This window comes from Martes martes (genome assembly GCF_963455335.1).
Source record: "Martes martes genome assembly, chromosome: 2".
NCBI lineage: Eukaryota > Metazoa > Chordata > Mammalia > Carnivora > Mustelidae > Martes > Martes martes.
In genome coordinates, this window is record NC_137889.1 from 143,928,513 (window position 1) to 143,955,390 (window position 26,878).

General features: G+C 50.7%; 1 protein-coding gene across 2 annotated transcripts in view; it reads left to right on the forward strand.

The window, feature by feature from the left end:
* Positions 1-1,408: 1,408 nt before the first annotated feature.
* The window catches only part of CRMP1 (collapsin response mediator protein 1), a gene marked incomplete at both ends in the record, with an annotated part of 69,786 nt that continues 44,316 nt past the window's right edge, over positions 1,409-26,878 (forward strand). Inside the window, 2 exons of one of the 2 annotated variants that reach the window (XM_080830630.1) lie at positions 1,409-1,789; positions 24,933-25,021. In XM_080830630.1, coding sequence (XP_080686756.1) covers positions 1,409-1,789; positions 24,933-25,021 — 470 coding nt within the window. Of the gene's footprint in view, positions 1,790-6,009; positions 6,049-24,932; positions 25,022-26,878 lie in introns of those variants that run through there. The other variant, XM_080830631.1, reaches the window with a different exon arrangement.

The following is a 26,878-nucleotide window of genomic DNA, read 5'->3' on the forward strand; positions in this document are numbered from 1 at the left end:
CATGTCTTCCACCTGGCCCAAGCTAGAGGACACCTAGAACCCTCAGCTGCAAGCTCCTAGCACGTTCAGTGTAGGCTGTACCAGGGGTCGTGGGAGGTGACTCTAGAATCGGGAATATTTGTCTGGGTGACTGACAGGTGTGTGTGTGTGTGTGTGTGTGTGTGTGTGGTTATGTGTTCATCTTTCTCTCTGTGTGTCTTTCTCTAGAGTGTTCCTGTTTAATTTTCAGACTTTCCTTATTTCTGGTGTGGATTTCTGTGTGGGTGTCCCGACTGGGTTTACCAGTGCACCTGTGTCGAGTCACCTTGTGAGTTTGCCTTCGGTATGAGTGTGTGACAATCTCCTTGTTGTGTGGGTATTGTAGGAGTGAGCATCGTGTATGCGTGTGAGCCATTCGTTGGCATACAGGAGTGTATTTCTCTTGTCTGCCCGAGTGCATGTGGTTGTGGCATGTCCCTCTTGTTTTGCCCTATCATCTTTCCTAGCACTTAGCAGGGCCTAGAACATTATGCCAGTGTTTGTTTCCTCCCTCCTTAGAATGTCATCTCCCTGAGGCGAAGACCTGATGTGTTTTGTTCACAGCGCCATCCTCAGCTCCCACAACGTGCTCGGCACCAGCAGGCACTCAATATAACACTGCAGAGTGAATGAACACTGTGTCCAATGTGTGAGTGCTTCTCCAGTTGTGCGACCCATTTCGGTGTAATGCTGGGTTGGTGGGGTTGGGTGACTATGAGAATTTCTGGGGTGGGTGTGTGTAATTTGCTCGTAATATGTACCAGCTTGTACGTGTGTACAAAAGTGTCTAAGATGTGACTGAATGAGCCTGTGTGTGACTGGGAAGCCTGAGTGTAATCAACTCCCGTGTGTGTATGTGTGTGCGTGTGTGTGTGCGCGCGTGCCAGCATGTCTCACGTGTTTTATGGTGTAATTGTCTGGTGTGCTGGTACGAACCTGTACCTGGGAAGTGTGTGCGTGTGCTTCCGCGTGTGTGAGAGTGTGTGTGTGTGTGTGTGTGTGTACTCCAGGCTCTCACCTCTTCGCTCTCCTCGCGTCCTGCACTCGGTCTGGGGGCGGAGAGTGGGGGTGTGGTGAGGGCACTGCGGCTCGGCTGCCCGCCCTCGGCGCTGCGGCTCCGGCACGTCACCGTCCCTCCCCGCCTCCGCCGCGTCCCCGCCCCCCGGTCCTTTGTAGCCGGCCGCTGTGCTCGCTACAGTTTCCCGGAGTCTCCGCCCCGACCCCGCCCCTGCCCCGCCCCGCCGCGCGCCCCGCCCCGCCCCTCCTCTCCCCGGGCCGCAGTCGCGCCTGGGCCGCCGCGGGCCCGCAGCGAGCGCGGAGCGCGGCGCACGGCGTTGGCCAGGGCCGCGGGCGGGCGGGAGCGCGGGTGGGCGGCCGGCCTTGGACCGGCATGGCGGACCGGCGGCGCGCGTGGAACACCGAGGACGACCTGCCCGTGTACCTGGCGCGGCCGGGCAGCGCGGCGCAGACGCCGCGCCAGAAGTACGGCGGCATGTTCGCCGCGGTGGAGGGCGCCTACGAGAACAAGACCATCGACTTCGACGCGTACAGCGTGGGCCGCCGCGGCTCGGCTCGCACGCCTCGCAGTGCTGGCCGGCCCGACGCCGTCGGCCTGCCAGGGCCCGGTGGTAGCGAGGACACGGCCAGCGACGTGAGTGAGCTCTCGGGCTCCGCGGTCAGCTCGCCGGGCGAGCGCGATGAGCGACCACCCGCGCTTCGCATCCGTTGCCCCGCACCCCGTGACCTGCCACTCGGCCGGGACAATGGCCAGGTACCCTCGGGGCGCGCGGGGACTGGACGGGGGGGCGGGGCCCTCGGGACAGCTGGGCGTGGAGCCGCCTGAGCAGAGTGCCGTGGCTGCTGCCACAGGGCTTGAGAGGGCCACGGAAGGCCCCTCCCCCACTCCGTCACACTGGAGGGTCGGAGAGGTGGTACGATTTGGTCGTGAGACTCCAAAGGGTCCTTCGAAATCCAGCTCCCTGCTCTTTTTCTGCAGGAAGAGAGAGCAAGGCTCTGAGAAGGAAAGTAAGTTGGCTACAGCCGCCACATGGACCCTTAAAAAGCGAGTGGACCTCTGGGGTGAAGTTAACCCAAGGATCCCCATTTCCTGCCTTACGAAAAGAAGGGGAGCTCCTTTCGCATTCGTCCGTTCATTTATTCACTCACTCATTAGTGATTATGGAGCACCTACTGTGTTCCAGGCTCTGGAAAAGGTTCAGTGAAACGCCTGTGGTTACACAGGTTAATGCTGAAAGGAACCCTTCCTGTGTGCCCTCTCTGTGCTTTCTGGGGGAAAGATTTGGTTAACGATTTAGATGGGTCGGGCAGATAGAACTAGAAACTGTTATCCCCAAGCACGGACATCTTCAGGGGATGCTCCTGAGTCCCACAGCACGACGCCAGTCTGCTCTCTTCACAGAGCAAGTTGGAGGCAGAGGGGAGATTAGAACCCCGGTCTCTGGCTTCCTAGACTTGGAGGTTTTTACCCTCCTAAAGTGAAGGAGCATTAGGGAGAGGGAATGCCAGGCTGTGGGCCCTATGGCTTTTCTCCCTTAAGCTAGAGGTCGCCAGGGAACTGGAGGAAGATGGATGGGTAGACAGCACAGCTTTGGGACGTATGTGTGAGGGTCGGGGCCAGATGCCAGGACAACGGAAGTTGGAACACCGGAGGTCCAGCGAGCTGTCACCTTAGCCCAGAACTCGAAGTCTGAGCACTGCTGAGGTCCCAGACCTCCGGTAGGTGCTGGGGTCCCAGCTCAGCACGCTGGCCCCACCCCAGGCCAGGTTGGGTGACAGAGACATTGTGAGAATTATATCAGTTAATGCTGGTGGGCAGTGAGCATTCAATAAATGTTCGTTGTTGAATTTTACTAGCATTTTTTATTAACCCTTCTCCCCCCTTAAATACTGTGAGAGGCATGAAGTGAGCGGGAGGAAACAGAGCTCAATCCAGACAGAAATCTGGGAGGGCTTCCTGGAGGAGTGGGGACTGGGGCAGCCTACCGCTGCTACAACGCGGTACCGGGTCTCCTGAGGCTTTGGTTCTCTCGCTCTCCGTTCTGTCCACCTCGCTCGGGAACTCTCCATGGTTCTGATCTAGGTGCCTTGAAAAGGGGAGCTCTATAGTGATGGGGCGGGGGACAAGGACAGGCGACATCGAGAGAGTCATCTCCTTTTCGCTACCCCTTCTTATTCTCTCCTGACCACCTTCTTTCCTGGTGGTCAACCTTGCTTGGGATCCAGGCTTCTGAGCCCGAGCGGGAGGCTTCAGGGGTGCGGATCCAGAAGTCAGGGTTGGTACCGGGAAGCCTTGGTTTCCAGCCAAGGCACTTAGTCCTCTTAAACCTCAGCTTCTCCACCTGTGAAATGGGGATGGCATATTTCTCCCAGGCACCCACAAGGCGTGGTGGAGTATTAGGGAGGCGAGAGCGCTTTGTGCACGTCCGGAAGCTGTCTGAAAGTGAGTCCCTGACGGAGCTACGGCCAGTGTCACCAGCGCCAGCACCGCTCCCAGGCTCTGTCTGGGGCAGCTCCGCAGCCGCGCCTAGGCATTTAGGAATGGTGGTCGCTTCACCTCTTCCACTCCTCTCTTTCCCCCTCTGGCCCTCTCTTCCTTTTCTCCATGGCTTCTCGGGGACTGGACAAAAGGCGGCGCCTCCGGCGTGCCTAGGGCTCTAGAAGTCCTCGAGGTTTGGGACTGCGGAACCGAGGGGCTCACGGTCTCCCCAGGGGAAACGTTTTATTTTCTGCGGACCAAACGGCCACGGGGCTCGGGTTCTGGGGCGGGCTTCGAGGCTCCAGTGCTTTGCAGAGGTTACCGGGGCCCGAGGTCCTCCCCCCGCCCAGAAAGCTCTCTCCTGGGGAGGAAGGAGGAGTTTCTGCGGCGCAGGCGCAGCGTTTGCTGAGGCCAGAGGCCCAGCGACTGCGGCGCTTTGTACCGGGAAGTCTGCTTGGGAGCAGCGATCTGTTTGGCCAATCGCGAACTGGTGCCCCTCCCCCCGATGCCACGTGGTCTTGTCCCGGGCTTTGGAGATTCCCTGTCCAGACTGACCCTGGGGACGTCCTGATGGGTGGAACCTAGGACTTAACAACGCTGAGGAAGGGAATGTAGGCGTCTTTGGAACAGAGACCTGCAAATTCTGGTTTCTGCAAATTCTGGGTTGATTTAAATTCTTAAATCAACAAGGATTTAAGACCCAGATCAGAGTCCAGAGGACAGACTGGAAGAATGAGTGTAGGAGAATGAGTTCTAGATAAGGTGGGCAGGAACCTGGCTTCCAGAAACTGTTCCGCTGTAGCTAATATACTTTGCACCTGAGATACCATTTTATTTCTGTAAGCCCAAACTTTCCACCTGTAAAATGAGAAAATGGTCTAGTGTTCCTGGAATACCAAGCTGCTTCTCTTCTGTGAATTTACAACCCCACATCTATCCCAAGGCCAAGGCGTCTCTGGCCTCCTGTCCTGGTGTGGGTGACTGGCCTCTAGGTGGCTGTGGAGGGAAGGGCTTCAGCTTGCTTGGTGGGGTGTTTTGCCACCCCTACCACATTCTCCCTCTGGGTGACAACTTGAAAGTAAAGAAAATGGGTCTTTAAAAAGATACTGCAGATTTGTATTTTACAGGCAGAAAGTGAATGGCAGAGAAGGTTAACATTTTATTCTGTCTGGAGATTTGGGGAACATGTCTGGGATTGTGGGGGCTTGCTAGGAATACCCCTTCCCTCTTCTTTCCTGTCAAGAAGTTTATCAAGCTATGCCCTGGCCTCCTGCCCACCTCTCACTATGGTACACTATACGCTGGGAGGCAGGACATCCTATTCTCCTCTTGTCCTCCCAGGCTCTCCTGGGGTCGGTGGGGACCTTAGTACCAGTGGTCTGGCCCTCCAAACAATCACTGGTAGGCAAGCCTGCGGGGGTGACCTGGTGGCCCCAGGGCCAGGCTGCTGTGTGATGAGAAGCTGCTGCAGGGGGTTGAGAAGGTCAGCCGTTAATTAGGTTAGGGCCTTGTCTCTGTCTTCCGGGCTGCACTCCCTTGGCCTGGCAGTAAGGCTCCTGCTGAGCCCTCGGGGAGGCTGATTCAATGATGGGAGTGGGGAGGGTGGCAGGAGAGGCTTTGTGGAGGGGCCGTTAAAGATGAGTCTGGGAGATGGGTAACCTTTCGTCTGGGGTTAGATATTAAGGAAGAGGGTACAGCTTGAATAAAGGCCTGGAGTCCCTGGGGATGGAAAAGGGCTTGATCTATTCAGGGAGAGTGCACAGCGGACGGACCAACAGGAACGGAGGCTGCAGCAGGAGAGACAGAAGAGGGCGGGGGCAGTTGTTGGGGCCGGCTCCGGAGGGTCCCCTGAACGCTCCCGCAGCTCGGGCGGATCCTCAGCGCCCGCTCCTCGCTCCCTCCCCTGCGCAGCTGTTCTGTCGTGGCCCGCAGATGCGGGGCCGCACACCTGTGGCGCTGCCGCGGGCTTTGCCGGCGCAGCCCGAGGCCTTCTCCAGCATTTAAAACACCCTGAAAACCAGACCTTCCCAATCGCGAGAGCGAGGCCGGGGCGCAGCCGAGGGCGTGCGCGCAGGGCGGGGGTCGGCGGGGCTGGGCCGTTCGGGGGGCGGGGGGCGGAGTGGGGGGGGATCGGAAGGGAAGAGCTTCCTGGTTCGAGCCGAGAGGGGCGAATCGGGCTCAGCTCCGCGCCGCCGGGAGGAGCTGTCTCTCTGTAGCCCCCTCCTCCCGCCCTCGCCTCTCCCTCCTCCTCCCGCCCTCCTCACCGAGCCGGGCGGCGCTGGCAGCCGGAGCGGCGGCGGCGGCGGCGGCGGGCGGGCGGAGCAGCCAGGGCAGCGGGCTCGTGGGCTGCCGCGGGCGCTGAGCCTCCATCCCTCTCTTCTGCCCTCCCGGGCCTTTGTCACCGCGCCCGCGGGGAGCGGGACCGGTTGAGAGCCGGGCCGAGCGAAAGACAGCCCCACAGGTCCGCCGGCCGGGCCGAGGGCGCCAGCGGGGCCATGTCGTACCAGGGCAAGAAGAGCATTCCGCACATCACGGTAAGCCGGGCCCCCGCCCCCGCCCGCCGTTCTTTGTGGGGTGGGGGTGGTCGCCGCCAGGGTCGGGATCCGCGGGGGGACGGCAGGGGCGGCCCCCGAGGCTTCCTGCGTGGCGGCGGGTGGGGCGGGGCTGATCTCAGCACTGCAGCCCCCTCCCCCCCAGCCTCTGGGGACAATGGTGCTGGTGGTGGTGGGGGAGCCCCTCATGGCTAGGCGGGGCTGGAGCCTCGGGTCCCTCTCCCCGCGGGCCTGCCGTCCCCCACCCCCCACCCCACGGGAAGTGCGGGAGGGTGGCGTGGACAAGGAAGATGCGGAGCTGAACAAAAGAGGGAGGGGCGCGGGGGGCCGAACCCCTCCCTCCAGCCCTGGAGCCTGGATGGGGCGGAGAGCGCCGAGCGTCCTGCGCCTGGCCTCAGCACCGTCCAGCTCTTGCATCTCGCCGCCGAGTTCCTTCCCTGCCGGAGAAAAGAAAAATACCGTCCTCCGCCTCCCACTCCCCGCCCATACTGATGGAGTGGAAGCCTGGACCTAGAGACAGCGCCATGATGGAGAGCCCCTCCCATTCCTCACCGCAGCTAAAAATAAACCTAATGGGGCGGCACTGGCATCTATGGCCCCAAAAGGGTTAACACTGGGGGGTAGGAGAGTAGTGGGGCTGAGCCGTCCCCTGTCCCTGGGTGTGGCCGGAAACAAAGGATTCCTGCTTTGTCTCGGGTGGGGAGCTGAGGGCTGAGGGCGCAGCTTCGGGGAGACCTGTCCTCCACCCCATTCCCTCCGTGACACCCCAGTCGAGCCAAACCAGTCCTGAAGGCTGTGGTTCACAGGCGTTGGGGAAGCCTGTGGGCCTTTGGTAGCAGCTGCTGGAGTATCCAGGTGCTGGGAGGTGGCATTCTGGGTATGATAGAATTCTCCAGCATACCTGAGGTTTGAGGAAACCCAGTATAGTCATTTATCCAGAATCCTGGTTCTGGAAGCCCCAGGGCACCTACTGGAGGTGGGCAGCTTTGGGTAGGGGGTGGGAGCTGACATTTCCCATTTACTGCCCAGTCTATCGCAGATACTATTTTGAGTCTTTTCAATAAATCCTTTGAAGGAGACATTGTCTACCTAAACACCCCAGAGGCTAGAGCACTGGCTGGGGCACAAGTGAGAAGCAGGTTGGGACAGAGCCCCCTATCCTCCCACCCCTGCATCTTCTCTCCAACTGTGGGCTGAGTCTTCCTCGGAAAACCCCTCCTGGGCCCAGCTTCAGGTCTTGCCAGCAGACCTTTGGTGACTTCCTGTCTAGAGGTGTGTCCCCTGAGGGTAGAGACCATCTCTCATCCACCCATTATCCCTGCCTTCTGAGATATGAAGGTGTGAGTGGCTAGTCCTATAAAACTCTGGTGGCCTAGAAGTCATGGGAAGAGGTGTGGTTGCCCCAGGCAAGGCAGTGCTGGGAGGAAAGAGGGGGTGTGTTTGAGCAGGTCCCTCTCTTGAACCCTCAGGGGCACCAGGGCAAGTGATGGGAGTCGGGGGTGAGGCAGTGAGGGCTGAGTCTGGAGCCTTGGGGCCCATTGTGGTTGTGGCCCGTGGCAGGTCTGTCCCCCTCTCATGACCCCAGTTTCCAAGAAGGTAGTTTTGCCCAGTGGTCTTCGAGGCAGGTGTGTAAGGATGGCGCCCCAGACTTGAACAGCTGCCCTGTCCTCCTGCTGTGACCCTCCCAAGTGGAGATGGCTGCCGAGGCTTTTGTACCAGACAGATCTGGGAGCTCAGCCTCACTCTGCCACCTCTCAGCCTCTGTGCTCTGATATCCCACAGGGGCCCACACTGGCTGCTTCCCAGGACCAATGCGCATCCAAGAGGACTCTGGCAAAGCACTTAGTGAGTGTCAGGCGTGGAATAAGGGCAGTAGAACCGCTGGCTGATGCTCTGCTTTCATCTTTGTGCGAAGCCAGTAGTCAACCTGTGTGTCAAAGAGAACCAGATGGCGTGGTTCTAGCAGCTTCGATAGCATGGGTGCATGGGGAGGAGACGCTGAAAAGTATATTTAGTTCCTGGGAAGGAGGCTCTTGAGGAGCATTTATTTGTCTTTCATTTGGTCCACATAAGCCCACTTCAGCCAGAAAGACTTGTGGTTTAAAGAACAGCAAACCAGAGAGGAAGGACTTGGATGGCGCTCCTGTGTAGGACCCTCACCTTCCCAAGGATCTTTTGCTGATAATGTACACGTTTTGACAGAAACCAGAATGCCATTAAATGAGTGGCAGGGCTCTGTGGCTTTCCAAGTGCGGCACCCTCAGTTTGCACAGTAGTACTCATCTGGTAAATTAATAAACTCTGCACTGGGCCGGGCACTGTGCTGGGTGCTAGAGAAAGGAGGCATGAGATGGGTTTTCCCGTGCCTTCCCAGGGTTTGGCAAAGATCGACCTTTCTACTTGAAATTGCATCCAAGCGTGGGGGGTCTGCCAAGGGGACACACAGGAGGCTGGTGAAAACCACATCAGGGACACCCACCCTAGTCCTGGGAGGAGTACAGGGAGGACAGAGGCTTGTACATGAGTGGAGGGAGGCCCAGAGGCAACTGAGTGTGGCGTGTGGATGAAAATGAAGGAAAGTCAGCGTTGTACAAACCTCTGCTTCCTAGTGTGGCCGCTCTACGCAGGGAGGACAAATCCTGGATGTTTTTGGTAGCCGTGGTGTACGTGGCCCATAGAGGGACCTGGGGGTTGAAAAGGACCAAGATACAACTCTCAGCTCAGTCCCAGGGTCCCATCTGCCCACTGTTAGGTCCCTCTGTGCCCCCTGTGAGCCTGAGCGTTGTCATCTAACAATCAGGATAAGGTCCCAGATTAGCCGGAACATTCAGAGATGGGGTGAGGGTCCTTGAGCAGAAGAGGAGAAGGGACATCCCAGGCAGGGGCTGGCTGAGTTAGGAAAATGTTCTACCCACATTGATTGTGATCGGGCACCCTTCCTTCTATTTCCCACCTCAGCCTTTTCCTGAGATCAGAGAGTGCCCGACAGAGCGGAAGGAAAAAGCAGAAACACTTAGCTTCGGCCCCTAAGGATTGTTTAAAATATTTACAAAGCTCTCTTTCATGTGTGGCTTTTTAAAAAATTAATGGCACAGCCACGGATTAACTTAGCTGAAGCTGTTTCTGAAGCCCACTGCAGTGGTTAAGTGTTAGAACATCCTGGGCGTGGCTCTGAACAAACAAAGGCACATGGCTTCCTGGCCCTGCAGAAGATCTGGGGTCTCAACAGAGCCTCAGATCAGGGAGGTCTGCTCAGTCGTTGAGGGTGGGGGAGGGGGACAAGAGTGCCCACCACAAGGGTGAAGAATTATTATTATTAAAAGTAGGAATTCATGGGGACTGATCATTTGTGGGTTTGCAGGCTGTTATGGCATTCGGCATGACCTCCGTGATCTCTCACTAGGTTATCAGAGCAGTCCTATAAGGAAGGCAGGCAAGCGATAGCCTCCCTGTAACCCAAAGAGTTGTGGTGGCACGTAAAAACTCTTGCAGTGGCCTGTGCAGGAAGAAATATCCAGGTGCAAGCAGAGGGGCTAGATGGGCTGGTCTATTGCTGTGAAAATCACTATCTGATCAAAATCTGTTTGTGTCTGTGTGCGTGCGTACCATCAGACAGCGAAGATGGACAGGGAAGAAAGAGATCAGTAAGTGAAACTCACATCAGACTCAGTTAGTTACTCTAATGTGCAAATATGCGAAACACGTGAGGCCTGTTACACTTCTTCCTGAGGATGCTACTCAGTTCAGACACTGAGTTTATTTACATGCCTCCCCTTTTTTTACACAAAGGATTTGAGATGTCCACAGGGATTTGTCATGCATACAGTGCAGTCTTGGACTACCAGGGCTGAGGATTGAGGAAGAGCTGGGAACAGACCTGCCCATGTTTCAGGCCACTGGAAGTGTGCAGCTGGACATCTGATCCCGATTCGGAGCTTCTGTCATCCAGGACAGAGACGCAAACACCCCCAGTTATGTCAAATTCATGAACAGACAAGGGGAAGTGGGCCATATTCTTAGGGGAAAAATTACTCTGTTTAAATTAAGTTCTTGATAAGCGTTTCAGAGAGGGTAGCAATGATATTGTTAGGACTTCTTCTGTAACCCTAGCCGTGCCAACTTAGCCCCACGTGTCTGTTTCTCGTGATGAACTTGGCCACGACTGAATCCATGGTATTCACGTGATGTGACATATGTGAGTGTGCCTGGCACATTTCAGTGGCTGACAGATGATCGTTCCCTTCTCCAGACTCAGGCTCTCTCTCGGAGGAAATGAAAACTCAGAATGGCAGGTGAGCAGGCAAGTGTTCACCGCCTCTCTGTTCTGTTCTTAGAACTGTGCACTGTGATGGGCAGCTAAAAATACATATTTCATGATCCATGACCTTAACGAGCTTACTGCCTAAGTGACAAAGTACACACACAAGTGATTAAGGATGACAGAGCACAGGTGTTAGAGTGGCTTGGGGAAGGGAGGACTCAGTGTTGGTGGAAGCTATAGGAGGTGGCTTCCTGGGACGCAGGGGGTAGCATGAGCTAGATATCGAGAGATTTGACTGGTGGGGACAAGGGAAGAGCATGCAAGGCAGGTGGAACAGCCTGTCCAAGACTTGGGCTGGGGAAGGAATATGGTTAGAAGAGAGTGAGGCTTTAGATGCAGATGGATCCGGGTGGGGAGTGAGGAACAGAAAATATGTGTGAAGGGCTGCAGGTAGGGGGGGCTTCTGTAACACTTTGGAGGTCAGGTAGAATGTACCCAATTGTGATGGAAATAGCATATAGGTTCCAAGTCTGGCTCAAATGAAGGTGGATTATTTGATCTCAAGCAAGTCACTTCCTTTTCCTGAGCTTCAGATTCCTTTCCCTTCCCTTCCCTTCCCTTTTATTTTCTTCTTTCTTTCTTTCTCTTCCTGCCTCCCACCCTCCTTCCTTCCCTCTCTCCCTCCTTTCCTCCCCCCTCCTTTTTTTTAAGGTTTTATATATTTATTTGAGAGAGAGACAGAGCACAGGGGGAGGAGCAGAGGAAGAGGGACAAACAGACTGGACTGACTGGGGAGCCTGACGCAGGGCTTGATCTCATGACCCTGAGATCACGACCTGAGCCAAAACTGAGAGTTGGACACTTAACTGACTGAGCCACCCAGGCACCCCTGGATTTCTTTTCTTGCCCATGGATTAGAGTTGGAGTACATGATCCAGTTCCAAATCTAGGACACTCTGACTTTATTCTGTGAGTAACAGGGAGCCACTGGAAGTTCGTGAACTGGGAAGCTGGTATGACAAAGGTAGCATGAAGGAGTGTGGATTCTGAAACCAGACAATTTGGATTCAGAGTCTAACCATTCCACTGACTCGCTGTGTAATTTGGGCAAGTGTCTTATTCTGTCTATGAACCAGTTTTCTCATTTGTGAAATGGAGATAGTAATACTCCATAGGGTTTTTTTCCTGAGAATTAAATGACTTGCTATGTGTCAGATGCCTAGACTAATGCCTATATGTGGTGTATCCTCTCTAGGTTAGTTGCTATTATTCTTAATGTGGAAAGGTATATTAGTCAGTCTTGTTCCATAGCAAACAACTGCCACGTCTGGTTTTCAGAAACACACATTTAATTCTGGAGGGCCGTGGATTGCTGTAGCTTTGTCCCTGGATGCTGGTGAAAAATCATCTCACTTTGGGACTTGGGCTGAAGGAGCCAGAGTGGGAGGCGAAGAGACTGGTAGCAACTTGATGTGCTTCTAAGAAATTGTGCTCAATTATGGGTCCTAGTCACATGGTCAAAGAATGATCAGACCTAAGTCAATGGAGAGAAGCCCCATGATAAGCTTCCTTAAGGAGATACGAGGATTAAGGACGGCAAGGATTGCATGGAGCATTGGGTGTTACATGCAAACAATGAATCGTGAAGCACTACATCAAAAACTAATGATGTACTGTATGGTGACTAACATAACACAGTAAGAATAAAAAAAGAATGTTATTAAAAAAAAGAAAGAAAAGGAAAGTGTGGCACATAAGAGATGCTAATAAACAGTTACTAGAGCTAATGATGAGAGGGTCAGGAAGTATAAGGGATGAGTTTGGAAGAAAAGGCCTGCACTGGTTCTTAGGTTGAATTAAGTTGGAAATGAACACTAAGCTGAGGGGTCTCAGTGGGCCATTGGAAATCCAGATTGGTGAAGGCGTACAGGGTGAGAGCCAAGGGCCAGATATGGAGATTAAGAACCCATTATGAGAAGCACTGGTAGAAGATAGGAAATGTGAGATATTCTAGCTACCAGTGATTCTTAGCCCATGTGCTGTGAGCAGAGTGGTCTATTTAAAAAGTCCTCTGCAGATGTGCTGCTAAATTTTGATCAGCATGTAAAACTTATATTTTTGCAACCAAGTCTACAAATTCTTCTAGTAACATGTATCAGGTGGAGTCCTGGGCATTTACAACAAGCAGGGAGGTGTTGTTGAATGAGTTTTTTTTTTTTTTTTTGGTGAATCAGAAGCAGCTCCTGCCCTGGAAAGAAAGCCTCAAGAGGATTTTCCCTTGAGCCCATAAAAGGACATAGTCAGGGCCGTGGACAGTGCCCTGGTGCTGAAGCTTAGGGACGTGAGCTACTCAAGATGCCCAAGACAGGCAGTCATCACACCTAGTAGGGATGGTATGCTAATAATGAATGCTGACTTACTTGGTGTTGTGTAGGTCTTTAATTACTTTAAGAATTCTGCAATTTTTTTATGCTGTTGGGACATGTGTTCTGAACACAGGCTGAGATTTGTTGTCCTGGAGAGATACAGTGATGAAATCCTAACTTTGCTCTGGGAAAAGACCATTCTGAATTGGTGTTGGTGGTTTGGGAGAAGGAATGAGATCTAGGGGGTTTCGTAGAGACACTGGTATAGAAAACAAAAGCAAGCAGAGAAAAGGAGGGAAGTGATGGTTGTGGACATATGTGGTTGCTGCTCCCCACTTCTTCCTTGGACCTGGGCCCCAGGCACCTGGAACATTCTCCCTGACCAGTCATTCTCCCTGACCATGACAGCCATTCACCCTCATATAAGCTGTGTCCATTCTCCATGGAGGATCCTTCCCCCAGGGGCTGGGAACTGTGAGCACTCCCACTTCAGTAACTTTGGTTTGTCTACTCAAACAGCATCTCATTCTCTTTGGCATCTCTCAGGAGTGCTCTTGCGGGCTGGTGACTCACAGAGAAGCTTCGTACTGTGCGGGCGGATGAATGAAACCCGGCTGCAGGTGGTGTTGCTTTGCTGAGTGTGGTTTCAGCCTCTTCTGCCTTTGACTTGTCTTAACAAATATCCTATCTGTGGATTTAGTATTTAGGTGGTGAGCATCCAGAAGAAGATGAGGATGGCATGAAGGGTTTCTGGCGCTCAGAAAGGGCCTCCCAAGTGGTACTTTGGCAGTAGAGAGAGGACAGAGCTGATATATTAATGGGCTTTGTTGCATTTCCCATTGAAAAGCAAGAGTTTATGATAAGGACTTCTGTATAAGCTGGAGGATCATAGCACCCATATCCCATGAGGCCTTGACTGAATAATGACCTCAGGTCAGTTCCATGGCTCAGTGAGTCTGATGCAGAATTGCAGAAAGGAAACAGGAAGCTGTTTTAGATTTTGTACCTGTCCCCAAATTATGCTGCCCTGTATTTTGTCCCATACTCATAGACCCTTAGAGCTGAAGTCCTAATAATATCTCAGCCAATATTTTATTTGTACAACCTTAAAGTTAAAAAGAACCTTTTAAGTTATGTAAAATTTTCAATGTTAAGAAGGCAGGAAGCAGTGTCTGTTGCTTCTCCCTCACCCCTCTACCTCTCCTCTAGTGTAAGAATTCCAAATACTCTCGCCTTGCATATCTCTCATGACAGAGAGATCACCACTTTACTCAGCAGCTTGCTTTACTCTTGAGCAGTTCCATTGCTGGAAAGCTCACTTGTATGTGTGGACTGAGAGTCTGCCTCTTGCCCCACTTTTGCCCCCCAGAGTTTTCACAGGTCTCCTTTTCTTTTTCTGGAGGTTCCAGAAGGCAATTCCAAGGCATTTCTCCTTACCCAGGGCCCTCTCTTTTCCAAAATGTCCCGGTGCTCTATTCTTCATGGAGCACACTTTCCAGGTGCAATGTTAAGATTTTTCATTCCTTTTTTTTCCTTTCATGTTCTTCTTTTCTCTTTCGCTATCCTTTATTTCCGGACATGCAGAACAAAATAGATTCAAATGAAAACTTTAACCACTGGGGACTTTTCAAACTGGTTTAAAAACTTTCTAGAGCCACAGACACCTTTGAGAAGGTTGTAAGAGCAATGGAAGCTTTTTCCTGCTTCCTCAGTGCTTGGACACAGGACATTTGGCATAAAATACTGGACTACATAGACCAGCATAGACCATATTCAGCGTGTGATGCGGACCAAGGTGCTATAACACATTATCTTTAGGAATCCTGTGATTTGCACTTTGATTGGTTCCATTTACAGATGAGGAGACTGAAGCATGCAGAGGTTAGGGATCTTGTCCCGGGTCGCCTGGCTAAGAAGCTGCGTGGGAATAAGTTGTAGTCTCTGGCGTGAAGGATCTCCCAGTCTCGTGGGAGAGAGAGACAGACGACGATGAGGCTGGAAGATGAAGTGTCAGAAAGCAATGCTGACCATGAGGTGGTTGCCTGGAGCCGTGGGAAGAGCAAGGGGTGACCGTGCGTTCCTGGGGTTGGGACACGGTGGCCCATGGGTGAGCTGGAAATCAGTGGGTAGGGCCAGACTGTCAGGAAGGCCATAGGAAGGCACGGGGGTATGAAGTCGCTGTTCAGGAGTCAGTGTGTGGTGAGTAGAGGAATGTGGGGGACACAAGGCTGGGGGAGGGGATGGGTCAGGCCAGAAATTACCCAGGAGGGCATCCTTTGTCTTGTGCATGAGGACAAGCAAGCTGATGAAGGGTTTAAAGGAGACACGTGACATGATTGTCTTTGTGTTTCAGAAAGGTCACTGGCTGTCATGTGGCAGGGACAAGACAGGCCGCAGGGAGACAGGTGGTGAAGGCTGAACTGGGACAGGTGCCATGGGAGGTGCATTTCAGCGGGTACATGCAAGGACATTCTGGACCAGATGCAACAAGATCTAGGAAAAACTTGGGTCTGAGCGAGAGTTTGGAGAGAGGTCAGAGATGGAACTGAGCATCTCAATGAGATCCAACTCCTCATGTTGCAAAGGTTAAAAAAAAAACAAACAGGCACAGATCTAAGTGCCTGTTCACATGTTCATTCATTTGTCTTTCAAAAGAGCTCTCTGCATTATGGGTGGAAAATGGACACAGGCAGAGGAGAACTTGCCTGGGGCACAGGCTTAGTAAGGGTAGGGATAGATCAGAGCTCACGTGGTCTGCTTGGCACCCACAGACTTAACCAGCAGGCCACTCTGCCTCTTTGTCAAATGAGATAATGGGTGTGGAAGCATCTGGCTCACAGACAGCACTGCCAGTGTTTATTAGGTGAATAGGTCTCTGCATTTAATATCTCCTCGCTGGAGAGCTCTTAGAAACTTTCAGAGCCCTTTAATCTGCCTTATTCCCTTCTGGCCACCATGGCAGCAATCCTATCAGGAAGGCAGGTGAGCACATGGCGCTGGGATTGTGCTTGGTAAAGAGTTGAATGGGAATACATGGCCAGTTCTTTCTTGTCCCCATTTTGCAGAGGAGGGAACTGAGGCTCAGACATGTTAGCCAGGTACAGTGAGGAGAACACAGGATCATCACCCTGGGGGCAATGAGGCTGTCATTCTGTAGGAAACAGGTGGAACTAGATTCAAATCTCGCAGCACCCACTTCTCGCTGGGTGACCTTGAGAAATTATTTCACTTCCCTGAGCTTCCTCACTTGTAGCCATCATATCCACTTCTTTTTTATTTTATTTCTTCCCTTTTTTTTTTTTTTTGAGAGAGAGAGAGAGTGTGTGTGAGCAGGGCGTGGGGCAGAGGGAGAGGGAGAGAGAGAATCCTAAGCAGGTTCATGGGTCCTGTTGTGGGCTTCCACCTCACGACCCTGAGATCATGTCCTGAGCCAAAACCAAGAGTCAGACACTCAAGCAGCTGAGCCACTCAGGCACCCTCATCATACCCACTTCTTCAGGTAACTTAATTAAAAATGAAAACCCATGTGGGGTGCCTGGGTGGCTCAGTGTGTTAAGCCTCTGCCTTTGGCTCAGGTCGTGATCCCAGGGTCCTGGGATCGAGCCCTGTATCAGGCTCTCTGCTCAGCGGGGAGCCTGCTTCCCCCCGCCTCTCTGCCTGCCTCTCTGCCTACTTGTGAACTCTGTCTGTCAAATAAATGAATAAAATCTTAAAAAAAAAGAAAACCCATGTAATGCAGAATTGATGCTTAGCACACGCTCAGGAATATGATTTCCTTAAAGGCAAAGGATTTATGTCCACATTGCTTTGTATGAGGTAAAAAGCAGAGACAAGACAGCACAGGAATGGGTCCCAACATAGACACAGACATAACTGGCATCATCCTCCTATGGGTAGCCCAAAGGCCCTGCCTGCTTCTGGGGTCCTCATACAGGTGGGTTATTTTAAAACCAGATATTCTGTCCATGAGGGAGTATTTCCTGACTGTCTGCCAGTCTCATGGGACCTGAGATCTCGCTGTTAAAACTGCAGTTGTCATGGAAACGGGCCTGAGCTTCCAGAGAAAGCTTGTAATCCATGGGGACCACCGCTATTTCTGATTCATGAAGGAAGAAGATGCCGCTGTGCTCTCTACCCACAGAAGTGGAGAGCAAATGGGTGTTAATTAGGTTTGGTCTCAGGCCGGTTGCCACTTCCAGGCCTGCCTTCCTGGAAAGTGTGGCAAAGGGCTGCTGACTGACAGGCTGCCCCCTGAGGCAAAAAAAAAAAAAAAAAAAAGGCAAATGGGCTGGTTTTCTGGGAATAAGGGAATAAGTGGGATGTGCCGAAGCACCATATGGCAGCCCTTACTACTGCGGGAAGGTCGAATGGGAGATCTGCGAGGGGAGCCTGAAAGCACAGGGGCTCTGGTTGGTAAAGGTAGGAACTGAGTCATGGAATCATGAAGTATTTGAGCCAGAAAGTCCCTCAGATGGCTCTCATCACAGAATCTTGATGGTGTATCAGTTCACTTTGATACAATAATGCCCCATCACAAACAATCTTGTAGTCTGACTTACAACCCCAAATATTTATTGCTTATAGGTCGGTGGGTGGCAGAGGCGTAGCAGAATTCAGCTAGATTTGTCTTCAGGCTTCTGTTTGTGTCATATATTCTCCTCATATTCCCTCCTTCTGGGACTCAGAATGGAAGAGGCTCCCTCTTTGGGTCATGCAGTCTTCATGGAAGAGGATGGACCGTGAAGATTTAACTGAATCCACCTGCCCCTTAAAGCTTGTGTTCAGATTGGCTCACTCACATCCATTCTCATTCTTTTGGTCAAAGCAAGTCACATGACTGTACCCTCAGCTGGTGGGGCAGGATAACATTGCACCTACATTGGAGCATGGCAAGTGCGGGGAAGCAGAAAGAATTGCAAAACAAATAGCACAATTCACCACAGAGGGCCAATATCAAGATTATTTGGAGGTGTTTGTTAGTAACAAATTCTTGGCCTGTAATCTACATCTGGTGAATGAAAATCTTGACAAATCACCTGGATTGGAATTTCTAGCAGACAGTCCCAGTCAGTTTTGGGAATGCATCTAGGCTCAGGTGCCTTGTTATGAGTTGTACATGCATGAATGAGGTGTGCCTACCCGTCCTGTTGAATGTTTGGGTTGTAAACATAAGCCTCAACATCAGTTGCTTATAGAGTCTGAAGGACTGGTAACTTTTAAAGCTCACCTTGACATTTCTTTTACTGCAAGAGAATGCAGTTCAGTGCATGGTCAAGCACATTTCTATCAAAGTGGGGCTTCCCAGATCTTTTTGAGACTCATTTCCATGCTAGCCCTTTTGAGGAAGGGATTCTTCATTTTCCCAAGGAGTGACTGGTCATTTCATTACTCTGATTTAGAGTATTAGTGAAGCATTTCACCTTAGTGAAGAATTGTAGCAGAGGGGACATGGGGCCATATGCCCTCCCCCCAACTTCCTGGGTGGGAGAATTAAAGTATTGAAAGGGTGGTATTAAGCCTTAGTGCTAATATAACCAGTTACATACATTGTGAAACATAGATCACGATTGTTTTTGTCCTCTGGGAGTATAAAGATTACAAAATAACAGCCAAGAAAGAAGAACTATGAGGCTGGATAAGGGAGGGGCAACTTCAGCATCCCAGGGTTTGGAGAAACCTTGTAGTCCCAATGCTCAATGAGGGTTCAGTACCACGGACAGCATACACCTTCCACTTTCCATTCCTTGTAGACTATGTAGAACCTGGAGCTTTGAGACACTGTCTGTGAATACACTATTTATTTTGTTGGAAGGTTCTGCTTCTCCTCTCTTTTTGGCTTCTTTGAACTTCTCATATTTCAGAACACAGCTCAATTGTGCCTTCCTTGATGACATAGTCACTGTCTTCCCTGTCTCTGTAATAACAGCTTTGGTTTTCTGCTATTTTCCAGGTGCCCAAGGTTGCTAAACTAGTGATTTTTGGGTAAGTGTTGATTTGATTAGCACATCACCTCTTTTTTCTTCCAAGGCTTCTAGATCTTAATGGATTTTCCATCCCTCTGACTTTGTGGTGGAGATGACAGATTTTATTCCCACCAGGCAGGAGGAAGAACAACACAGGGAGGCTTAATGTTTCACTCAGGTATAGACGATGATGCAGAAATTTCACTGTGACCCAGACCTCCCCTCCTGGCTGAGGCTGACTGTTGTTTACTTTGCTGTTGTATGGGAAAGGATGTCTGAAGCTTTAAGGGCTAATTTTTGTAAGCAGCATTCTACATAGTACTTAGTGTTTGTGAAGAGAATGAAGGCGTCCTGCCAACACCAGCTCTCTCCCAGTTGGGGCTGGATGGAGATGATAGCAGCTTTGCAGACAAGCCCTTCCCTTCTCTGGGCTTCTTCTCTGACTCACAGGACCTTTGGCAGAGACGTGATTACTGCCCAGAAGCAAGGTTTATGTGGGCCCCTCCTGAGCATTTCCTTCAGCACCATCCGTGTTGTGCAGGCTTTGCATTAAGCCAACTTCTCTTCCTGGGCAGCAGGCTTAGGCTTTCAGGGAATTTTAAAGCAGAGAAAGAGATTTCTAATGTGTCTGTTTGCTCTTTTCTCCAGTTCTCTGTTTCTTGCCCCACCCTCTCTTCCTCCCTTCCTTTCTTCCCTCTTGTCCGTTTCCTTTCCCTCTCTATCTCCCACTTCTATCCTCTCCTTCTCGCTCCCTTCCTCCTTCTTTTCAAACATTCTCTTCTTCTTCCCTTTCTCCTTACCTCTTGTCTTTCACCACCTTTCCTGCTGCTCAGCAAACATTTACTAAATACCCCTGGCTGGTCCCTTGGGATCTAGAGATGAATCACCCCAGGCACTGCTAGCCACGAAGGGATGTCCGATCCTGTAGGAGATGGGCACGTGAACAGTGACCTTGACATGGGCTCAGTGTTGTGGCAGAGGGCTGTACAAGGGACAATGGGACATGGGGATACCTCCACAGTCTCTGCTGGGGAGTCAGTTACTAGCAGAAAGGGCTACTCCCCCTACCCCGAATTACTACCATATAGAGAATTTGGTATTTTGCTTTTTCACCTAACATTTTATTGTCTAGCACTTTTGTCCATCCTTAAAAATCCCTGGGAAATATTTTAGCAGATGGATGATACCTCATCATCATCAGTGGTATGGTTATAAGAGTATAATTAATTCTGGATCACACCTTTGTGCATAATTCTTTGGCCTGTTTTGGGGATATTTTCCCGAGGGCAGATTCCTGGGAGCATGACATCCCATGCTAAATTTTTAGATCAAAGTTCATGAACAATTTTAAGGCCCTTGATACATTTTGCAAAATTGTCTAGTGCTTCATCTTACTGAGATCATGGTGACCAGTCTGGACTCCATCTACACATGGGTTTAGAGTCCCCATGAGCTGGCACCTGCACACTCTCCACATCCCCACTCCAAGGTCATACTTCAGCCAGATGAAACCACATACAGATCCCCTAGCACACCAACTTCCCTCTTCCTCAGTGCCTGTCCCCATGTCATACTCCTTTCTGCAGTCTCTCTTCTCCTTTGCCATGTGGCTAATTCCTACTCATTCTTCCAGCTCAGATAAGCAATTTTCCCCCTGGAAGAGCTAGAAGAGAGGGGCTCTGTGCTCCTCCCTATCTCTTCTCTTCTCTCTGCCCCAGCACTTCCCAGTCTTCCCCACTGGCCTGAGAACTCCTTAAAGGCAAGCACTTTATCTTTTAGTTGCACACACTGCTTCCTTAAATAGTTATTGAGTGTAATTCCTGTTATAGAAGATGGCAAAGAATAAGCAATGTATAACTCTACTGAGTACTTACAGGGTCTAGGCTTGTGCTAAATGCTTTATGTATATATCACAAGGACTTTTCCTAACCACCTTATGAGACAGAGACGATTGTCCCCATTTGCAGATGGGGAAACTAAGTCTAGAAGAGGTTAAGTCACATGGATAATAAGTGGGCAGAGATTGGAACTTGTATCTGAATCTGGACATTCTGTTCATCCATAACACCAATCCAAGGACTTGAGCCATGCTGAGCACAATTCACTTAAGATCATTGCTATCACCGTGGAATGAATGACAGTCTCTGGCACACCCTACTGTTAGACTTTTGTTGAATTTTTGATTAGATATTTCATTTTCTTCCAAGTATTTAAACACTGGTTGTTATACAAAGCTTGTCATTGTTCACATATGCTATTTGTGAGAGCAGGGTATCATTTTCTTTTAAATGTGTGACTTTTATTTTGTTGAATTCTTTAAAATTATGTACCATCAAATTCACTCTTCTTTTTGTGAGATCTTACACTTAGATTTCCTGCATGAAGAAAGGGAGTCCTAGAATGCTGAGTCATTGGCTCCAGAACTCTGGTTCTTTCTAAATTGTATCTGATTATGAGTATCATGGATTCTAGAGTGTGAAAATGTTTTAAGATGTGACAGAATGATGTTCGATAGAGACAGTGCTAGGCAGAAAGGGAACCTTGGGTCTATGCTAGACCCTTACTAGTTATGTGAACATGTGAAGCTGCCCTGTCTCAAAGCCCTGTTTCCATCTGAGGTCAGATCAGACTTAACATTCCATAAGAACCACTCAGCGCCAACGGGCTTGGGGAGCTTAACTCTTGTAAAGCACAATTTCTAAACTCACTACACCTGTGATTCCCCTTTGGGAATAGCATCTACTTAAACCTCTCTGTGCTATAGTTCCAAAAAGATGATTCCGAAAATACCAACTGAAAGGCAAAGGCACTGCTAATGTTAAGGAAGAAAAGGAAGAAGTGACATCAGCTCTTGCCTCATTATGGACATGCTGGTTTAGAAATACACTTGCCCCTTGAAAACACCAGAAGGGACCGCTTGCAGTAGCTACATACACTATCTGCCGGTAGTTGGGGACGGAGGTGGATTTGAACACACGCTGCACCATCTGATTCTAGGAAGAGAAGTGTGGGGCTGATCTTCTGGTGCACAGTGCTTTAAATACTACCTTTCAGGCTGAGCCTGTAAAGCCATCTATTAAATGTGACAGGGCCCCCATGGGGGGCCATGTTCTGGAAGCCATGCACCAGCTGCTGCTGATGACTCACATTTCCCTGCTTTCTGGAGCCTGGGGAAATCTGCACACCAGTTTATCTCTCCTTTTGGTTATGTAGAGCCCCGACCTCCTCTTTCCCTTGGTCCTGGAGGGGGAATGTGCAAGTTGTGGCTGGCTTCTATCTTAGGGCTAAAAGGCAGGTTGTAGGGCCTGAGAGTGGTTGAGCTTGAAGCCAGAGCCCCTCCTGCTAGGGAGCAGGATGGGTTGGCTCATACTGGTCTTCCCTGCCTCATGGCCCATAGTTCCTTGTCTCATGGCTGTGATACATTTGCTCTCCATCAAGATCCATTCATGATCCTCCAAGAATCAGTTCAGGGACCCATCTATCTGTCCATCCATCCACCCATCTGTCCATCCATCCATCTGTCCATCCATTCATCTGTCCATCCATTCATCCATCCATCTGTCTATCTGTCCATCCATCCATCTGTCCATCCATCCATCCATTCTCCCATCCATCCGTCCATCTATTCATCTATCCATCTATCCATCCATCCATCTATCTGTTCATCTGTCCGTCCTTCCATCTGTCCATCTGTCCAGCCAGCCAGCCAGCCAGCCAGCCAGGCAATTAGCTAGGCTGTGTCTGAGTATCAGAGATGCAGAGTGAAAATCTTTACCCCCATGAAGCTAACAATCTTGTCAGGACAGCTGCAGGCACCATTTCAGCTGTCACCATTATCTGCATCAACGTGTATGCAGTAGTCCCCCATGAGTTGTGTCTGACCCTGTCAATGGGGGAGCCCCACAGCTCTGATGTCCATGGGCAAGTCACATTTTAGATAAACATGTGAATATATAGTGTGTGGGGTGTACTGTAGTTGGTACTATGAAGCAGAGTGGGCAGTGGTGTGGGGTTTGCTGGTAGGGCAGAGGTGTCCAGGGTTCCAGACAGGGCAGCCAGGGGGCTCTCAGGTAAGTGATACTTCAGAGACCTGAAGCAGGTGAGAGAGTGAACGTTGGCCTGGGTAGCGAGATTCCAGATTACATCGGGCCTCACTAACCTTGGCTTTCACTCTGAAGGAAGAACAGGGCTGATGCACAATGCCACAAGAGGGTCCGGAGCGGCAGGCCGCATGCCCTGTTTCTGTTCCGCAAGCCTTCCCTGATTCTTTAGTTTGGGTTAACCCTTCTTCTCTGGGCTTGTGTAGTGTCCTCTGCCTTCCTCTCACGGCTGATGCCCTGAGACCATAGGGACCACTCTGAGCTGTATTCTGTACAGTTCCTCAGAGGGTCCTGGTGAAATCAAGCCCCAGTTAATCCCACTGTTTGCCAGATCAGGGAGCATTCTGCATGGGATTTTTGTGCCTGCCTGCCTCTCCCTACTTCCTCACTCTGGTTTGTGCAGTCACCTCCATAGACACTATCGGCCTCCAATCCTTTGTCTCAGGCTCTGCCTTCAGGGAAATCCATGGAAGACACTCCATTGGAAATGTCTACCCCGAATTGTTATTGTCTATTGACTGTCTCTTTCCCTACCCAAAGGCTGGGACTTAAAGACAGAGGCTGTGTGTTTCATTCATCCCCGCATCTCCAGCTGGGAGATGGTGCAAGTATAAATAAGCACAGGACAAAATAATTCTCAGCCTCCAAGAAATGCAAATTAACAAGTCGGTATTAATGATAACCCAAGGTGCTTGCTGCTGACTTTATGCATGGCAAATTGGGGCAATACTTTTGGGAAGCTATCTTATATTTATCAAGGGCCATCAACAAGGTTTATACGGTTTGACCCAGTTGTTATGCTTCTGGGAATTGATCCTAACAATTCAAGCTGAACGAAAAGCTTTGTGTGCAGAAATGGTCATTGCAGCAATACTTACCATTGTGAAAACTCAAAAATAAGTGTCCAACAGTAGGCAGATCATTAAACAATTTATTGTATATCCAGAAGATGGAATATTTTGTAGTCACTTATGATTATGAAGAAACAGTAGTAACTTGGGGACACTCTTATGATACAATGCAAAAAGGAAATAGTTGTGTGCTTTTTGGCTCCTAGAATTTGCTGTGTTTCTTGCTGCCTCTGGATCTTGGCTACCAGTTGTCTCTATTTAGATTCTGAAGGTTTGCCTTCCCTGGCCTTCTTCCCTACTGCTTGTTTGGAACAACTCATCTCAACTTACTTTTTTAGGTGTGAGCTGGCCTGGTCTAATTCCTGGTAAGGGTAGCAATGCCTTCTCTTTGCTCCCATGGTGGGTTCCCTCCCCTTTTCCTCCTATAACCCTATAAACCCGTGGCTTCTTATGCCTCTGCCTCTCCCTCCATCCACTCATCCCACTCTGTCCCTGCTCCCTCCTGGCCCCTGAGGGCCTAGCCCTACACTGAGAGCTGAGTCAGTGAGCCAATGGGGGCATGGATGAGTGGAGGGATGCTAGCTAGCACTGTCATCACAACCACTGGGAGTCGAGGAAAACGGTGGAGAGAAACCTCAGATGTTTGACTGGAGGTTGTTCTGGGGGAGTTGTGTTTATTTTACAGTCTCTCTGTTAGCTTTTAAAAGGTCTCTAAATTGAGTTTTATTCTATTCAGTAATAACACTCTAATAAACTCCTGTTCTATGAATGATCTCGTTTCTTCAACAAATGAACGGCGTCAGAGGGGAAGGAAGGCTGGTATAGATCTCGGCAGGCTGCGGAGAGGCAGATCAGGGTGGGGGCTGAAGACAGAGCCCCGCTCGAACCACCCACCATAAAACCATGTAAAATTGAGGATGGGCTCTTAGCCGATAGGAAAGGATTACTGTGAATTGGGTCCATTGACATGATAGGTTGCACTTCCGATTATTTAAAAACTCCTTAATGGTTGGAGATGTATCCCGAGGTATTTCTAGGTGGCAGGGTATGCTGTTTGGGATTTATTTTACAATACCCAAGTGAAAAGAAGACTGAAGTGTTGGAGCAGCAGGGTGGGTGGGGGGAGGTAGAATAGGTGAAATGTGAGTGGCTAATCACTGAGGCTTTTGAGTCTGGGTGATGGACGTAAGGGGGCTTTTTTTTACTTTTGAAAGTAAAAAATTTCTTTACTTTTGAAAATACTTGGATAACTTTATTATTAAAAGTTAAAACAAAAATTCTCAGCTTTTCCCTAGTGACAGTTGATACTCTGCTTGGCTTTTTAGAGTGACCGACTCCTCATCAAAGGTGGACGGATCATCAATGATGACCAGTCCTTCTATGCCGACGTCTACCTGGAAGATGGACTTATAAAGTGAGTTGACCAAAACACACCTTTTTTCTTTTCTTTTCTTTTTTTTTTTTGAAAGATTTTATTTTTTCAGTAAACTCTATGCCCGATGTGGGGCTCAAACTTAAGACCTTGAGATCCAGAGCTGCTTGCTCCCCTGACTGAACCTGCCCAGCATCCCCAAAACATGGGTTTTAAGAAGCCAGTCTTGGGGTGTCGGGGTGGCTTTCTTGCTTGACCATCTAACTCTTGATTTTAGCTCAGGAGTTATGAGATGGAGCCCTGCGTTGGACTCCCTGCTCAGCAGAGAGTCTGCTTGTCTCTGTCTACCTCTGCTTGCTCTCTCAGTCTCTTTTTCTCTCTCAAATAAATAAATACTTCTTAACAAAAAAAAAAAAAAAAAAAAAAAAAGCCAGTCTCCCCAGGCTGCTGGGCCCTTAGAGCTCTGTCCCAGAATGACTGTGCTGTGAATATCAGAGATACAAAGATTTGGGGAGGTCGAAACTACAGGTGGAGAGGGGCTAGAGATTCTGGAATGTTCCCATTGCACCAGCCCTATGCAGGCCATCAGAAGCACAAGGAGGTGGGAAGTACACCTGGCAGGACAGTGAGGTCCAAATGCTGCCCCATATTGTCAGCTCGAGACAAGGAGCAGAGGCCCCTCTAATACACAGGACTGACTTCACAGCTCTTTGACCTGCCCACAGTGCCTGGATTGGGTGGAAGGAGCCAGGAGAAAAAGGAAGAATGTTATGACAGGGCCATGGCCTGCACTGGGCTGGAGGGTTCCTGCACTTTGTACTTTTGGCTTCCTCTCTTGCTGTGACATCCCAGTGTGTTCCATCTGCCTGGTCACTGTAATAAAAAACTCCAGGCTGGACAGCTGAAACAAGAGACATTTACTTCTCCCAGGCTGGAGGCTGCCAGTCCTGGCTCAGGGCGCTGGCAGGGATGGTTCCTTCTGAGATCTCTCTCCTTGGCTTTTGGAGGGCGTCTTCCCGCTCACAGGGTCGTCCCATGTGCGCATGTGCACAGGACAGCCCTCCTGTTGGATAAGGGCCCCCACCCAAATGGCCTCATTTTAATGTAGTCACCTCTTGAGAAGCACTGTCTCCAAATATAGTCACATTCTGAGATGCTGGGGGTCAGGGCTTCAACATAGAAGTTAGGGGGCTCCCAGCTCAGCCCACAACACCAGAATGGTTTTGATGGGGCGACCACATTTTACTGGCTAGTCACGGAGAGGTTCAGCTCTCTTTCCTTCACATGGTGAATGCTCTGGTTTCACTCGCTGCTCCGCATCTTCCCCTGGAGTCTGGAAGAGTAGGAGCCAGAGACTGTCTCAGCATCCAGCCTGGGCTGCTGACACAGGAAGGAAAGGCAGAGGGGAATGTGATCGAGGTGAAGGTCAAATGGAAATGGCGTTTGTTAACGGACCACCTGGTGCCCTGTAGGCTTTGATGAGGAGGAGGAGGAGTGGGGGTGGGGGGAGGGGAAGGTTAGAAGGGAGGAAGAAGGAGGGAGGGAAGAGGGGAGCGGGGAGTAGGTGAGGGGATAAGAGGAAGCTGTGGATGGCCGTGAATACATTGCTTCTTCCCAGCCACACTGAAAACGTGGTACCCGCTGACCTAGCCCAGCAGCTCTCACCTGGAACCTTGCACCCATAAATCCTCTGGCTGGAACACCTTGCCCCACCCCACATTCTCATTTCACTGCCCTCCCCCTACCCCACTCCCCAACCCCTGTCTGTCCTGTGTGTCTTGCTCATGTGGTTCCTCCTCCAGGAAGCTTTCCCTGACACCCATGCTGGCAGCATTCCTCTGCTGGCCAGCCTGTGTGCCTGTCCCTACACTCCCCAAGCTGCACTTGACCCTGACTAGG